General features: G+C 59.9%; 1 protein-coding gene across 1 annotated transcript; it reads right to left on the reverse strand.

Moving 5' to 3' along the window:
* Positions 1–800: 800 nt before the first annotated feature.
* ADCY3 (adenylate cyclase 3) lies at positions 801–17,142 on the reverse strand. Its single transcript, XM_014937939.1, is given in 20 exon segments — positions 801–1,754; positions 2,081–2,205; positions 2,419–2,545; positions 2,616–2,729; positions 2,860–3,006; positions 3,409–3,567; positions 4,022–4,203; positions 4,206–4,449; positions 4,715–4,831; positions 4,937–5,024; positions 5,114–5,275; positions 5,363–5,505; positions 5,619–5,777; positions 5,851–6,013; positions 6,099–6,257; positions 7,086–7,213; positions 7,689–7,800; positions 8,498–8,628; positions 11,359–11,508; positions 16,353–17,142. Coding segments are annotated over 20 exon segments (3,468 nt in total). The 5' UTR covers positions 17,028–17,142; the 3' UTR covers positions 801–1,571.
* Between the last annotated feature and the right edge of the window lie 244 nt (positions 17,143–17,386).

A 17,386-nucleotide genomic window follows, 5' to 3' on the forward strand; every position in this document is an offset into this window, starting at 1 on the left:
TGTTGAACTGAAGGATCTGTTTGAATATAACCTCTGCCTTTCACCTGTCCTGGCTTCGGATTCCTGCCCCTAATGCTGGGACCTCCTGATTAGAGCTCCTTGTTATGGTTGAACTGAAGGCTCTGTTTGAATATAACCTCTGCCTTTCACCTGTCCTGGCTTCAGATTCCTGCCCCTAATGCTGGGACCTCCTCGGGGAGGAAGACTTGAGCTTGCAGAGGACAGATTTATGTGGTACTTTCCTGTCGAGGTCCCTCTTCTTACCGCTCCCACCAGGGGAGGCAGAGCCCTGACCCTGCTGCAGGGTTTGGCTTTTGGGGAAAATCTGTGCGAAATGGGCACTGAAGGGCCCCAAGTTGTCACTGAGGCAGCTTCAGCAAAGCTGGGCGTAACCCAGGTCTAGGGCCAGGTCCAGGCTGAAATTTCTTCATGGAAAGGGTTGTGAAGCCTTGGCAGAGGCTGCCCAGGGCAGTGGTGGAGTCCCCATCCCTGCAGGGATTGAAAAGCTGGGTAGATGTGGTGCTGAGGGACATGGGTCAGTGGTGGGTTTGTCAGTGGTGGGTTGATGGTTGGACTCCATGAGCTGAAAGGTCTTTTCCAACCAAACCGACTCTATGATTCCTTAAGACCCATCACCCTCCAAAACCCTCAGGAAGGGGGGTCAAAATAACTCTATGATTCCTTAAGACCCATCACATTCCAGGCTTGTCCCCTCCAAAACCCTCAGGAAGGGGGGTCAAACCCTCTCCCCATCCCCCTCTCCCAACCCCCAGAACAAAGCAGGCGCAGAATCAGGCTTTGAAATCCAACTGCTTCTATTCAAGAAGAAACTAGCGGCGTAATTACACTCTGTGGGTGCCAAACCTTCTCCCCCCTGGTCCTGGCAGCGCCGGGTCTAACACCCCCCTGTCCCCTCCAGGGTCCTCTCCTCCATCGAGTGACAGCGTCCGGCCGAGGGGAGGGAATGGGCCCAGTTAAAAATATAAATGTCAATCTGTACTCTTTATATTATATATATTTATATATCTGAAATACACAATATCGGGTCCTTTTCCTTCTTCCTCTCCGTCTCCCTGATCTCCAAACGATGGGGGAGTTTGTGACGAAGATGAGTTAACGGACGTGGTGGGGAACCCTGGTCAGTGCCAGGGTGTAGCCACCGCTCCTGGCATGCAGGAGAGATGTGGTGTCTTCTCCTCCAGCCCTGAGTTTGGATCTCCTCCTGCCCAGCGGTGCCGTGGCCCTGTGATGCTACTTCCATGTCCCGTTGTCCCCTCCTCCTTGCCCGGTGAAACCTGGGACGCCCAGTGAAAGGCAAGTGTGTTGTCCCCGTTCCTCCAACGGCCAGAGGAACCCGCTGAGGTGGCCCCTCGTGTCTCCCTCCTGCCGTGGAGTGAGGGAGAACCCATCAACCAGAAACCTCCAGCGGGGGCTCGGAAAAGATCGTGTGAAGGGGTTGGTTTCTTGAGTTTGGTTGCGGATCTGGACGGTGGTGGGATGGACATCCTTGGGTGTCCCCCGGCACCTGGAGGCAGTGGCTGTGGTGGCAGGTGGGCGCGGGTGCAGGACCCTCACGAGCTGTCCACCACCTGATGGGGCAGGGTGACGGAGGAGCCATTGACGAAGGAGCCCTGTTTCTCCCGGCCCTTGAGGAAGAAGGTGAGCAGCTCCCCTTTGCCCTTGACGTAGATGGCTCCCCGGCGCACGAAGCGGAAGCCGTACTCCTTCAGGATGAGGTGGGTCTCCTCCACCACCTGCAGGAACAAGGGGGAGACATGGTGGGAGGCTTGGGGATCCTTGTGTGGCACGTGACATGGGGAGCAGGGACCCCCGTGTGCCACTCAGACAACAGGTCTACCCACCAGCCACTCAGACAACAGGTCGACCCACCACCCACCTCAGTCCTGGGGTGTCCTTTGAGCCCCACCTTGTCCTACTCTCAGCTCGGAGGAGACCCTCAACCAACCCTGATCCTTCCATGTGCTCCCAGCACCGCTGTCGCCCCTCCCACCCAAAGCCCAGGCTGCTGTCCCACCCAACCCATGGGTTCCCAATTTGTCCCTCCTCTTCCTCACCCCACCTGTATGTTCCCCATGACGCCGGTGGACTCCATCCTGCTGGCCACGTTCACCGTGTTGCCCCAGATGTCATAGTGTGGTTTGCGGGCACCGATGACGCCCGCCAGCACGGCCCCCTTGTTCATGCCTGCGCAAGACAGGGAGTAGATGTCACCTCCGTGCCTGGTGACACAGATGGGACATCCTGGTCTGCAGGAGTGGGTGTCCCAGGGGACGGGTTGGGGCAATGAGGTGTCCTCCCTAGCCCTCACTGGTTACAGCTGCTGCCCAGTGTCCCACCACTGGTGGGAAAGAGGGACAGGGGACACCGACAGACCCTGCCCCACGCTCCCGGACTTGCCTATGCGGAGCATGAAGTTGTTGAAGGACTGGTAGTTGATGTTCATCAACGTCACCTTCATGGCTAAGGCAAAGTCGGCCAGGTCGGCCAAGTGCTGCCAACGCTCCTTATCCGAGAGGGTCTCCTTCTGCAAGGACAGCGTGGGTCAAGTCTGCCCATCCTTTGCCCACTGTCACCCCACCACGAGGACTGCTCACCTTGGCACTGTAGCCGTTGGTGTTGGCATCGGGGGTCACCCCAGAAGCGGCCATGTAGGTGCTGCCAATGGTTTTGATTTTGGTGATGCACCGGAACTGGGGTTCATCCAGGAGCTGGGCCATGGAGACAAGACCTTCAGGCACCCCAGGGCCACAGTAGGTCCTTCTGCCCCAAGATGGGGCAGGAAGGGAAGGCCTGGTAAAGCCCCATGACATCCCCGTGGCCAGTTCCATCCCAACTCACCGCGTCGAAGTCAGAGATGATCTCGTTGAGGAACCGCAGGCACTCGATGCCCCCGTTGTTGATGCTCTCCTCCGTGTAGAAGTCGGCAAAGTTGGGGAGGGAGGCAAACATGACACCGATCTCATCGTAGGACTGGCTGTACAGCTCCTGGGGGAGGGACAGAGCCAGGGACATGTTCACCCATGACACCAGCACCTCTGGCAGCCCCAAACCCCACCCCGTGAAGCCATCTTCACTTGGCACTCATGAAAAAAATGAGGGTGCCCTGCAACGTCACCCTTCATGGGATGGTGGCCATGAGCCAGGGACACGTTCACCCATGACACCAGCACCTCTGGCAGCCCCAAACCCCACCCCGTGAAGCCATCTTCACTTGGCACTCATGAAAAAAATGAGGGTGCCCTGCAACGTCACCCTTCATGGCCAATATATTGTCTTCATCCAACCAAAGATGCTCAGCCAGAGCTTTCAGCAAAGCCTTTGGATCCAGAGGGCTCCCTCCCCCCCGCCAAAAAGCGAGGTAAATCCCCCCTCCTGGGTGCCACTCACCTCATCCCGCTTCTTGGAGCCCAGGAAGTGCCGGGCCACGTGCTCAGGCAGCATGTTGGTGACAAGGGCCTCATTCCAGCGTCGCATCTCGTAGACCCTCTCCTTCTGGTCATGGACATCAATCTTCCAGAGGAAGAGGGTCCTGGCCAGCTTCTCCACCTGTGAATGGGAGGAGATGGCTTCACTCCCAGTTCCCACTCGCCAGTGCATCCCTTCCAGTGCTGGGGGCAACCTGGCCGCTGTGGGGCCAGTCTGGGCTTGGACACAGCCTGGAAGAAGGCTCTGGGACAAGGTGAAGTCCTGACTGGGGATGTGAGACCTGCTCTGAGGTGCAAAATGGACTCTCACAGGGCAGGCGTGGGCCTTGGGGTCACCACGTTGCTGCCCATCCCTAACCATGGGGTCAAGAGGGAGATGTTCTCTGCACTGATGTGGTCCTGGAAAGAAAGGGCTTCCTTGGGTGGGCTTTCTTGGAGAAGAGCTGGAGATGCTGTTCACAGCTGGGGACGAATCCTGCTGCCTTGGAGTTTGCAAGAAATAAGGGCAGGGGCTGAGGGTGACGATGCAGAGGAGAGGGGACCTTCCTGGGGTCGGGGGGGTGCAAGTCACTTACATGGCGAGAGAAGTAGTAGAAGCTGAGCATCACGATGAAGATCATGGCCGTCATGGAGTACTTGGAGGGGACCAGCGAGGACCTGCCGGCAGAGGCAGCGAGGTGTGGGTGGGTGGTGGGCACGGCCGTGCCCCCCAGCCCCGTGCCCACCCCCTTGCCACCCCTTACGTGCTTTGCTGGCCACGGCGGCGGTCGTACTGGTCGAAGATGTGATCCCAGGCATAGATGTTGACAGCGCCGGTGGCCCCGGTGATCAGCACCATGAGAGTCAGCTTGACCATGTGGCTGACCTGCACCAGCATGATGGTGGCCACCAAGGCCAGCAGGGCGATGTAGCTGTAGTACTTGGGCTGCTCTGCGCAGCCACCCGGCCATGGTGGCCCCACTGTCACGTTGCCCATCCCACCGTGGTCCTGCCGGCAGCTGAGCTGGGGGCACGAGGGCAGGGTGAGGATGGGGACATGGGGATGGGGTGCACCTCACCATGGGCTGCATGGACACTCAAAGGGACAGGGTGCTTTGCAGAGCAGAAGGACACATGACCTAAATTCCACCATCCCCCCCCTTGCCAACAGTCCAGCCTTGCTAATTGCTTTAATGATCGGCTGTGCACGGGGCTGTGCACAATTATGGGTTGCCTGGATGGAGGTTGGTGCAGGCTCAGCCCTGCTGGCACCCGGTACGGTGGCTCACCATGTCCACGATGTCAGCCATGATGACGATGATGATGGCGGCCATGGCCCAGGTGTTCCGTGCCCAGCGCGTCCTGTCGATCCAGGTGGAGAAGGCCACGAGCTTTTTGGGGAAGACCTGTGGGGAGAGGAAGGTGGGGAGGGGTTCACCCAGGCAGGACACAGTGATGGGACATCATCACAGAGTCTCATCACCATGAGTGGTGAGCCCATCCCGTCTCACCCGGGGGAAAATGGCAGCCAACGAGCAGACAGTGAGGATGAGCAGCAGGATCTCCCCCACCACAAAGGTCACGTAGTTGGCCACCAACCTGTCAAAAAGGACAAGAGGAGATGTGTTTGAAGCCTGGTGGAGCTGAATGTGGCTTGGGGCCACATCCCCACCACCTCACAGCCATACCAGGGGTCGATGAAGACCTCCACCAAGGCGGTGAAGAAGAGGACAACGCAGGAGCAGCTGAAGGCGGCCCCGCTCTGCTTCTCCTTCTCCACCGAGTAGCGTGTCTCCATTTCGGGGTCAATGAAGCGCATGGAGAGCCGGAAGGTGCTCTTCCCCTTCAACCTGCCGGAGACAATGCCCATCAGTGCTCGGTGACACTGGGGAGCTACCGAGCCGTGCCGGGATGGGCCACCGGCTGAGGTGACTCACGCCTGGATAGACTCGCGCTCCAGCAAGGCTTCGTTGAGCAGCTTGTTGAGCTCCTGCTCATTCTGGGAGGCGTCGATCACCCGCTCGGCCAAGTCCCGCAGCCGCAACCGCCGCCGAGGGTTGGGGAAGGAGGGGTTCACCGCCTGCACCGGCACAGACAGGCGTCAGCGAGACCACGCCGGGTGTTCAACCACCACGGTGTGGCCATCAGCAGTGCCCCTCACAATGCTGGTGAGATGCTTTGCACGGGCTGTACCTCTCCATCCTCCTCCCCGTTCTCCAGGATGCCCCTCACCCTGGCATCAGTCTCCTCGGGCTCCTCGGGGCTGGTGCAGGCCAAGCTGAGGCTGCCGTTGCGCTCCTTGGTGTTGACCAAGGGTGGGGAACCACCATGGGATGAGGTCAGGGACAGCTTCTGCAAGGTGGAAGGAAGGTGGTGAGTGACAGTGGGGTGTCCCCACCACCCCGGCGCCGCTGCCACCACTCACCACCCCGTTGATGCCGTTGCGCAGGGGCTGCTTGGGGACCACGACGAGGTAGGTGACGATGCCCTTCTCCTTCAGGTACTCGCAGCGTGTGCCACCTTCACCCGGCTCCACCTCGAACTCGCCCTTCAGGCAGTCCATGGTGCTCTGCGAGATGTGCACCCGCCTGCCAGCACCAGGCGCCAACGTCACCCTCGGGTGCAGGACACCCTTGTCCCCCATTCCCTACCCCCTCCCTGGGAGATGCTCACCCGGGGATGCCCCCAGCCTCCATCTTGTTGGCCACGGTGACGTCGGTGGACCACACGTCGTACTGCCAGCGCTTCTGGCCCAGCACGCCCCCCAGCACCGTCCCACTGTGCACCCCCACACGCATGTCCACCGCCGTCTTGGTCTTCTCCCGCACGTAGCTGGGGGTGGGAAGACAAGGATGATACAGAGTCATCAAATCTTAGAATGGTTTGGGTGGGAAAGGACCTTTAGAGGCCACCTAGTCCAAACCCCTGGCACAGGCAGGGAGATCTTCAACGACAGCAGGTTGCTCAAAGCTCCTTCCAACCTGACCTGGGATGTTTCTCAGCACAGGAGAGACATGGAGCTGTTGGATGGGGTGGAGATGCTGGGAGGGCTGGAGCCCCTCTGCTGGGAGGGGGGGCTGAGAGAGTTGGGGGGCATAAGCATGGAGAAGAGAAGGCTCCAGGGAGACCTTGGAGCCCCTTCCAGTCCCTAAAGAAGGGGGGCTCCAGGAAAGCTGGGGAGGGACTCTGGCTGAGGGAGGGGAGCCCTAGGAGGAGGGGGAAGGGTTGGACACTGCAAGAGGGGAGATGGAGCTGAGCTGTGGGGAAGAACTTGTTTGGTGGGAGGGTGGTGAGAGCCTGGCCCAGGTTGGCCCGAGAAGCTGTGGCTGCCCCATCCCTGGAGGGGTTGAAGGGCAGGTTGGAGGGGGCTTGGAGCAACCTGGTGTGGTGGGAGGTGTCCCTGCCCAGGGCAGGGGGTGGCAATGGATGGTCTTGAAGGTCCCTTCCAACCCAAACCAGTCTATGATTCTGTGACCTCCTCCCAAACCATGTGCACCCCACAGCCCACCCCAATTAATTAGCACCCCTCCATATTTTGCTACATTTTGCAGAGGCTGGACCCCTAGAGTCCACCAGGACCCCCACAACATCCACCCTGACACCCCACTCTCGGGGGGGGGGTTGAATTTCCCCCCACCTCCCCAAGGAGAAAGCCCTTACGAGATGGCCTCCACCATGGCCAGCCCCATCATAATGGAGCAGACGGCGTGGTCCTCCCGGTACTCGGGCAGCCCGCAGATGCAGTAGTAGCAGTCGCCCAGGATCTTGATGCGCAGCTGGTGGTATTTCTGGTGAAGGAGGACATGGAGGGGGGGGGAGGCACAGTGTCACCCCCCCACCCATCCACCCATCAGCTGGGACATCCCTCCCCCTCCAGCTCCCTCCATCCCTCTCCCAGCCTGACCTTGACCCAGGCACAGGTCCCTCCCTCTCCCAGCTGGGACATAAATAATCGGATTTTCCATTCCCACCCTGCTTCCCCCCCCTCCAGGGCTCGGCTGGGAGCCCGGCTGCACCCGGGCTGGGGGGGGTGTCCCCCTTTCCCCTCCCCAGTCCCCCCCCCTCCCTCTTCCCAGCTCTATTTTTGCCACACAGGGCAGGGTGTCTCCCACATCTCAGAGAAATAATATTTTAACCTCCTCCTCCCCATCCTGGGATCCCGGCTCTCAGCTGAGGAGGTGGCTGAGACCTGCCCCGCTCGTTACATGCCAGCCTAGGGGGGATGTTGGGGGGCAGGGGGGGACAGGGGGGACACACACTCACGGCTGCCAGCTTGTCAAAGCGGGCGAAGAGCTCGTTGAGGAGCTTCACCAGCTCCTGGGCACTGCAGGAGGAGGAGAGCTGGGTGAAGCCCACGATGTCTGCGAAGAGGATGCTGTGGGGAGCAACAGTGAGGGGCTCAGCCCCATCATGTGTGTGTGTTCCCCCTTCCCCTCTCTCCTTTTTGGCCAGAGAAAAGGTTATTTTTGGGACATGGCTGAAAAACCCTGTAAACCACGGCTGGAGCAAAAAGGAGCCCCCAAGCCATGGGCTGGTTGGTGGCTGTCCCCTGTCACTCTTCACTTTAGCTGCAAACCACCCTGGTCTCTCCCTTCTTTTCTAGCCAGGATGGCAAAATGCACATTTCTGCCAAAAAAAAGCACTTAAAAAATTGGAGGTTTTATCCCAGAGGGTGAAGAGCTCGTTGAGGAGCTTCACCAGCTCCTGGGCACTGCAGGAGGAGGAGAGCTGGGTGAAGCCCACGATGTCTGCGAAGAGGATGCTGTGGGGAGCAACAGTGAAAGGCTCAGCCCCAGCGTCTGTGTGTGTGTCCCCTTCCCCTCTCTCCTTTTTCGCCAGAGAAAAGGCTATTTTTGGGACATGGCTGAAAAACCCTGTAAACCACGGATGGACCAAAAAGGAGCCCCCAAGCCAAGGGCTGGTTGGTGGCTGTCCCCTGTCACTCTTCACTGCAAACCACCCTGGTCTCTCACTTCTTTTCTAGCCAGGATGGCAAAATGCACATTTCTGCCCAAAAAAAAGCACTTTAAAAATTGGAGGTTTTATCCCAGAGGGTGAAGGTTCGGTCCTACCTGACGTTCTCGTGGCGGTACATGTACATGGTGTTGAACTGCTGCATCTCCTTCTGGCTGGGGTCCTTCTTCATGTCCTTCAGCATCTCGTCAGCCACGTGCTTGGGCAGGATGGAGAGCATCAACCGCTCCTGGGGGGGGGACAAGGCAGGGACAGGAGTTGGCCACGATGGCAAAGTGGCATCCCCAAGCTCCTGGCCCCTTGCTGTGGAGCTGGTGGTCCCCAGAAGATCCCAAGACCCATCCAGGTCTTTGGCTCACCCTTGGGGAGGGAGCCAGTGGATCAAACCATGGGTGAAACAGAGGAGAAGGTCAGAATGGGGTGTCCCAGGCACCCCAGGGAGCTGGGAGCCATCACCCCTACTCCAAACCCACACCCACAGGTGGAGGGGATGCTCCCATGGGTGGCAGGTCCCCCTTGGTGACCCTCTGCCAGGGATGCCAACCACTGCTTTTACCATTTTCCTCCCTATTTTACAAGTTCCCATCAAGATCTTTGAAAGTGGGAATAAATCCCAGCCAGGGGAGGGTGGCAGTTTTGGGGCACTGCAGCCACCTCCCTCCCTGTCCCCAGAGCCATGGAAAGAAGGGACGGTCCCACAGGCTTAATTGGACACCAGCTAATGAGCTGCAAAAATTGCTTGTGCCCCCCAAATCCCTCCTGCAGGCGTGATACAGAGCCCAGTCCCTCACTGGGAGCTTGAGAATTAAAATGCTTTGGGCTGGCCAAGGTTTTATCAGCACAAATAAACCTGGGACGTGGTGCTGGGAGGGACCTCGGGGTCTGCACTGGTGTCCCCCAAGGTCCCTGCGAGCTGCCCCAGGGTGTCCTGCCCCACAGGTGGGTCAGGGCAGGGTGTATGGACCTGGGTTAAACCACACCAGGGAGGATTTATGGATTGAAAAGCGCGGTGGGTACCCCACATCCAGGCATAGGACTCAACCAAGGTCCCCCCAGGAGGATCAAGCCCACTGGGGGACATCGTACCCATTGCTGTCCCCACAGCCCCGGAGCTGGAGAAGGGAAAGATCTTCCTGGCTGCACGTGGGGATTTGCACTAAATGTCATAACTTGGTTAATGAAGTGGGTTTTCCCCCGGGACGGGGGCGTTTCCATGCGCAGCCACCACGGGGCTGTTGCTGGAGGAACGGCACCGTGTCCCCATCCCTGTCCCCATCCCTGTCCCCATCCCCGGGGGCTGCTGGAGGGGAGGTGTGTAGAAGCTCCCAGGCTCCTCTCAGCTCCCTTTAACCTTAGCTCTGCCCATGGGGCTGCCAGTTCAGCCCCCACTGATGGCCTGGAGGGAGGAGGGATGGATCTGGTGGCCAACATCACCCCCTGCCCCGAGCCACTCAGCCACATGCCAGCAGCCTTTCCTGCAACATCACGGGCTGTTTTTAGCTCAATTCCCTCAGGAAAATGAGCTCATGTGACAAGAATCCCCGTGTCCCTCCCTGTATCCCACCACGAAAACCCATGAGCTGGGGATTCAAAGGCGTCCTCGCTTCAAACATCTCCCCCCACCCCAGGATTTGCCCCCGTCACCTAAACCTAACCCCTTATTAGCCATCAGAGCATCCACCCAGGTTTTGCAGCAAGGAGGACGCCGGTGGCGCTGGCCCCACCACGTGTCTCTTGTTGCCATTGGGAGCAAATTGCTGGCAGCGGATCGACTAGATAAGAGATGGGAGAGAGGCCCCAGATAAGGTGGCTAAAATTAGCCCAGCTCATCACCGGACGGTGGCTGGAGACAACAGGGCTTTGACACAGCCAGCTGCCACCACGACACCCCGTCCCCTCCCACCGCTCCTCCTGCTGGGCCACCACGGCACGGTGCTGGCACAGATGTCTACGTGGGGCTCTGCTGTGGTGGGCACCCATCATGGGATGAGTGGAGAGCAGCTGGATGTGTTGGCTCTCCCTTCCCTGGCATGGTCTGCTGCAGGACCAGCCCATGAGATGGCTGGGGATTTGGTGGGGACCTGCTGGTGGCCATGCCTGGGGCTGGGGACATGCTGCGTGGCCATGTCTGGGGATGAGGACCTGCTGGTGGCCATGCCTGGGGCTGGGGACATGCTGCGTGGCCATGTCTGGGGATGAGGACCTGCTGGTGGCCATGTCTGGGCATGGGTACATGCCATGTGGCCGTGCTCAGTGATAGGGACTCAGTGGTGGCCATGTCTGGGGATAAGGACCTGCTGGTGGCCATGTCTGGGGACGGGGACCTCCTGTGTGGCCAAGCACAAGAATGAGGACCTGCTGGTGGCCATGCCTGGGCATGGGTACATGCCATGCGGCCATGCTCAGAGATAGGGACCCACTGGTGGCCATGTCTGGGGATGGAGACTGACTGGTGGCCATGCCTGGTGGCCATATCTGGGGATGGGGACCTGCTGGTGGCCACGTCTGGGGACGGGGACATGCTGTGTGGCTGTGCCCAATGACAGGGACATATGCTGCAAGGCCAACCCTTGGGACCTGCCACACGGCTGTGCACAGGGATGGGGACCTGCCACGTGGCTGCTCCTGGGGACCTGCAATGTGACCGTGCTTGGGGACAGGGACCTGCCACGTGGCCATGCCTGGGGACCCGCCATGTGTCTGCACCTGGGGACCTGCCACGTGGCAGTACCCGAGGACCTTTGGTGTGGCTCTGCTTGGTGGTGGCCATAACAGGAGCTGGGAGGCCCTGGAAGAGGACGGTCACATGGAGAGTCCCCACATTGGGCACAAAACTGCAAACTCCTGTCCCCAAGCTGGGCAGGGTGCAGGCTGTGGGTGCCGTAGCCACGTCCCAAAGCCACACCGATGTCCCATCACCGTCCCCTGCCCTGTCCCCACGCTGTCCCCAGGCTCCTACCTGCTGCTGGCTCTGCTCCTCCAGGTTGAGCTTGACCTCCAGGGACTGGCGCGCTTCGAGGAAGGCTTTGCGGTGCTTGCGGTCGGCCATGTAGTAGGACATGGTGCCCACCGTGATGGCACAAAGGTAGATGGCAACGTTGGACAGGATCTTTGGGGACAGAGAAAAAAAAACATATGAGGGTGAGCGGGACCTGTGTGTGCCCCCCAGGGACAGGGGTGGTGTCCCCACGAGTTCCTCTTTGGGAAAAAGTATTCAAATGCTGGAGAAAGACAGAAAATTCACCCTGGGGATAAACCACCAAGCCATGGCCACCGTTGACTGTTGAGGGGACACACTGGGGACAGTCATGATGGCTCTGCAGCAGAGATCTAGCCAGAGATGGAGCCCTGAGCATCCTCGTGGTCCCCATGGGCTCTCATTAAAGCTTGCAGAGATGTTTTGGAAAAAGGCAGCTGGTGGCAGGGCCGGGCACAGCCCCGGGGGAAGGCGATGCTGGAGGAGAGTGGCTCTCGGTGCCTCACGTGCCATCCCCTCCCCCCATCCCTGCCATGGGAATTGCTCCCCTCGGTGCAGAAAAAGTTCATAAAAACACAGCCAAACCCTAAAATCTTGCATTTATGCCCCTCTACATCTCTCTGAAGAGCCAAACCCACGGGTGTGAGGCTGCAGCACCAGAGATGGATGGCCCTGGGTATCTCTTGCTGTGACAACCCACCCTGTTTTCTTTGGGGTTTCAAGGCAGCACAGCACGGATCCTGTCCCCATGGGCAGGACCTTGTCCCCGTGAGCTGGACCCTGTCCCCATGGGCAGGACCTTGTCCCCATGAGCTGGACCCTGTCCCATCCCACAGGCTGGACCCCAGCTCCATGGGAGAGGACCCCCATCCTCTGGGATGGATCCCATCCCCATGGGCTGGACCCTGTCCCCATGGGATGGGCTTTGTCCCCCTGTCCCATCTCACAGGCTGGACCCTGGCTCCATGGGCTGGACTCCATCCTCTGGGATGGATCCTGTCCCCATGGGCTGGACCCTGTCCCCATGGGATGGGCTTTGTCCCCCTGTCCCATCCCACGGCTCCATGGGGTGGACCCCATCCTCCAGGCTGGACCCTGTCCCCATGGGATGGACCCATCCCATCCCATCCCACCAGCAGGACCCTGTGTGTCCCCACAGCCCCGGCGAGGCCGGAGCAGGTTTGCAGATGGTGGCAAAGTGCCCTTCGTGGAAAGTATGAGCCATGAGGGAAAGTTGAAAGAATTCAGTTTGTTTAGTCTAGAAAGGGAAAGAGCGCCGGGGAGGATGTGATAACAGGCTCCAGCTATGCCCAAGAGGTGACGGGGACACAGAGACGTCCTCCCACCCTCCGGGCCATGGGCTGTGTCACCACCAGTGCGGAGGAGGCAGCGGGAAGAGGATGGAGCCTTTCCCGGGCTCATCTCCATCAGGGATGAGCTGCTGTGCTCAGAATCCTTCTCCTGAGCCCTGGGGCTCTTCAGTCTGGAGAAGAGAAGGCGTTGCAAACCCCCTCCCAGCATCCCAAATATCCCAGGGAAAGCCCCGAAAAGGAGGAGGCCCCGCTCCTGGCATGGTCAGCGGTGATTAATTGCGCTCGGTAATTGGGGGGGAGTGAGACCCCGGGACCAACCTGGTCCCAGTATCCCACAGCCCAGCTCGCTCGGAGAAGAACCCCAATGTGACCCCGGTCCCTGGGTGTCCCCATCCTGGGAATTCTTACCACCCAACATCAGGGAGCCCCGAGGAGCCTGATTGGGGGGGAGTGAGATCAAGAGGTGCAGGACCCCACCCTGCTCCCGGAGTGGTCAGCGGTGATTAATTGCGCTCGGTAATTGTGCCGAGCATCCCCCAGCCGTGCTGTGGATGCTCAGCCCCCCAAAAATCTCCCCCCCAGTGCGTGCCCACACGCCTGGAGTGGCAAAACCCCTCCCAGCATCCCAAATATCCCAGGGAAAGCCCCGAAAAGGAGGAGACCCTGCTCCCGGAGTGGTCAGCGGTGATTAATTGCGCTCGGTAATTGGGGGGGAGTGAGATCAAGAGGTGCAGGACCCCTCAGGGCTGGCGGAGGGAGCTTCATCCCTCTTTCCCCACCCCGTATCCCGCAGGAAAGGTGGGGGTGGGATGCGCTGGGATGTTCTCCTCTCACAGTGACAGGGAAGAGCTTCCAACCCCTTCCTCACAGGGGGAAACTGAGGCACAGATGAACCAAGCCATGTGCAGCAATAAATACGGAGCCCTGGCACCATCCTGGGCTTGAAAAAAATCTTTCCAGCAGGAAAAATTACTTTTTTTTGGGTGGGGGGGAAGAAGACGATGAGCAGGGGAGAGGCCATGAGACCCTGCCCCCAGGCCCCAGGCTGCAGGAGAGGGATCCCCGGGAAGCCCCCGCACCCCCGGCGCGGCAGACGGCGAGCGAGGAGCCCGTCTGGAGGTGGGCAGAGAGAAGAAACCCCCAAAACAAGCAAGCCACTTGGCTATTTTTAACCCGCCTCTCGGGTTGTCATAACAACGGGCAACTCTTCCCCCGGGGGCTGGGCTGGCCACGGGGGCAGCTCGGCACAGCCCAACACACTGGGGCTACTGGAAAAAACCCCGGGACCCCCTCCCCTGGCACCGCATCCCCCGCCGAGCATCCCCCAGCTGCATCCTGCATCCTGCCGTGGATGCTCAGCCCCCCAAAAATCTCCCCCCCCAGTGCGTGCCCACACGCCTGGAGTTGCAAACCCCCTCCCAGCATCCCAAATATCCCAGGGAAAGCCCCGAAAAGGAGGAGACCCTGCTCCCGGAGTGGTCAGCGGTGATTAATTGCGCTCGGTAATTGGGGGGGAGTGAGATCAAGAGGTGCAGGACCCCTCAGGGCTGGCGGAGGGAGCTTCATCCCTCTTTCCCCACCCCGTATCCCGCAGGAAAGGTGGGGGTGGGATGCGCTGAGACCACCCCAACCGGGATGGGCTCATTGACCCAGCCTGAGGATGCTTCGCAGAGATTTGGTTGGCACAGATTTGGCCCCAAAAGCTGCCAAACCCTGACCCCCCACAACCCCCCACCACAATTCATCCTTCAGGCTCGGAGCAGAAGCCAAGGGGGCATCTCCCCCCAATCCCACCCCCCCCTCTTGCTCCCACCCCGCTCAAGAAGCAACATCCTCCAGTTCATCCTATTAATAGCCGTGCCCTCCGGGAGCACCCCCCCCCGCCGGCTATAATAATAATAATAAAAAAACATATGATGTTTATTCCTGGACATAATGTTCCTGCCTCTTTTTGCAGCAGGCAGAGGCTGAGGCAGGCGGCGTTGCCAAGGTTTTACCGGCCCCGGACTCTCCGTGCCACGGCAATGATTAACGCGCTGCTGGCGGCGCATGCCCGCTGCCAACCGGGGCTCTGGGTGGCCCCACGTCCCCCCTCGCCCCCCACATCCCCACGGGGGTGACAAATGGGGGGCTTGTGGCAGAGCCAGAGGTTTCCTCGGCTTCGGAGCAGCCACGTGCAGCGTTTGCATCCCGGAGAAGGAGCAAAACCTGGGAATGCTGCCACCACACTGGGATTTCTCTCACCTCTGGCCAGGAGGGCACCGATGCCACCGCCCTGGCACGCTCCAGAAACCGTGCCCAAAAAACCCCGTGTGCCACCAGGACACATCCCACGCCAAGGCTTCAAACCACATATCCCAGAAACAACGAAAAAAACACCAGTATCTTTGGGCTTTTTGGAGAACGGGCTCCATTTTCCAAACTCCCGGCGCGACCATGGGCTCGACACTCCCCAAACCTCCCCAAAAAGTGAATAAACACCCCCCCTCTCCCTTCCTATTTACACCGGGAGCTGCTGGAGGTCTCCCGGGACCTGAGCCAGAGCATCCCAAATTCCCACAGCATCCTCCCAGGGAGCCCACACCCTTATGGAGCGGAGCAGATGCTTCCAGTGGGATTTTCCCTGAGAAAAATTTCCCCCGTTGCCGTCAGTAGCCACCAACACACAAGTTTTCTGCTCTGGCTTATTCTTTCCCCCCCCGACCCCGGCCACAGAAAGGCTCCCCACATCCATGGTGGGGACATCGGTGGGAAGGGACTGGGCCATGCCATGAAACTCATTGATTTAGGGCATAAAAACAACCTTTGGCTCCTCCAGAAAGGTATTTCCCAGGAAATATTAAGAATTTGGTGGCCCAGGGAGCGCTCTCCCCCCTCCTCACCCCCATGTCCCCTCCTTTGCCGTGTGCCTCGATGGTGGCCCATCCTTAGGGCCACATTCGGGCTTGGAGGACGCTGTTTCTCCAGCTTTGCTGGGGTGGAAATATGGTGGCCCGTCCTTAGGGCCACATTTGGGATTGGAGGACGCTGTTTCTCCAGCTTTGCTGGGGTGGAAGATCACCCCAAAGGATCCCCGGGCTGTGGGGCAGGCCTGAGGCCCGGTGATGGGCATCGCCCCAGCTGGGGCTGAGTGGGAAAGCTCCGGTGGCTGTTTGCAAGCCCAGAAGCTGGGTTCCTGCCACGTTTCTGCTAAAAATGGCCATTTTTAGCCATTTTTTTGGCAATTCAAAGGGAAGTCGGCACAAGCAAGGACGATGGATGGACGTCAGGGGTTGGGGGGAAGCCTGCAGTCCACTGTGTGCCTCAGTTTCCCCAGCAGCCCCTGTGTCCATGTGCCCAGGGTGGCTCCTGGGGACAGATCCCTGCTTGGGGGGCCGGGTCTGTGGCCACAGGTGGGTGCTCCTGTGTTCCTCAACACCCCATTTCCCATATGGGTAGACCTCTGGGTAAATTTTGGGGGACCCCCACCCTCCCTGCTCCCAGCAAACATCATGATCATCTCCCAGGGTCTGGATGAACCCCAGCTTTGGGGTCAGGGCACAGGGATGGAGCCCCCAGTAACTCATGGAAACGCCAAATGGGGATGATCTACCCATCAATCCCCACCACCAACCCCGAGTGGGGGACCCCCCCGTGTCCCCCCTTCTTCTGCCAGCCCCGTACCTGTCTCATCAACGTGCCCTCATCCAGGGTGTCCTGTCTCTGCTGGGCGACGGTGACACCGAGCACCAAGGTGTGGATGCCGCAGGAGACGGCGGTGATGAGCACGATGGGGGCCAAGCGCAGGGGCAAGGTGATGAAGAAGGAGAAGACGAAGAAAGCCTGCCAGCCCACCGTGTCCCCGGCCTCGGGCGAGCGGGAGAAGTTGAGCCCCAAGTAGCAGAAGACCTGGGCCAAGATGAGGACCCAAAGGATGTAGGGCAGGAACCTCCGGGTCACCCTCTCGGGGAGCAGCCGGTACTTGCAGAGGATGAAGAGCAGCACGTGGGCCACCAGCCCGGCCGTGGCCGCCAGCACCGGGGGCAGCTTGTCGGCGGCGTAGACCACGGCGCACATGAGGAGGACGTAGCAGTCGAAGAGGGCGGCGAAGACCACCAGCACCAAGAGGGTCTCGTGGCGTTGGCGGCGGAAGTAGGTCTGGTAGAGGTTCTCCAAGGACTCGGGAGCGAAGGTGAGGCGCATGAAACGGGGCAGGCAGAGGCAAGGCCCCGAGCTCCTCACCGTCACCTCGTGGGTCCGCCCCACGCCGTGCTCGGGGTCCGAGGGCAGGCTCACCGAGTAGTCGGCCGAGTATTCGGCCGAACACTCCGGCTCCGAAAATGCCCTGTTCCTGGGCATGGTGCTGCTTTTCCACCCCACGGAAACACCCGTTTTGTGTGTGTGTGTCCCCCACTTCACCCCCCCAGCACCCCAACACTCACCGGGGCTTCACCATCCCCATCTCACCGAGCCCCGAGGCCTTTCCCCTTCTCTCTTCTTCTTTCCCCCCCGAATCCCGCTGCCTCCCGAGGAGTGGCCGAAGGAGGGAACAAGGAGGAGGAAGGGGGGGAATAATTCTAAAATAAGGGGTGTCGGGGAGATGGGGAGGGGGGGTGCCCAGCCAAACCTGCCTCCCCCGGCTCCCCGCCGGCTCTCTCTCTCCCCAGCCCCTGCGCACTGCCAGGGTGCAACCGGAGCGACGCCGCGGAGCAGGAAAG

The sequence above is a fragment of the Calidris pugnax genome, unplaced genomic scaffold (assembly GCF_001431845.1).
Source record: "Calidris pugnax isolate Ruff unplaced genomic scaffold, ASM143184v1 scaffold84, whole genome shotgun sequence".
In the NCBI taxonomy this organism is placed as follows: domain Eukaryota; kingdom Metazoa; phylum Chordata; class Aves; order Charadriiformes; family Scolopacidae; genus Calidris; species Calidris pugnax.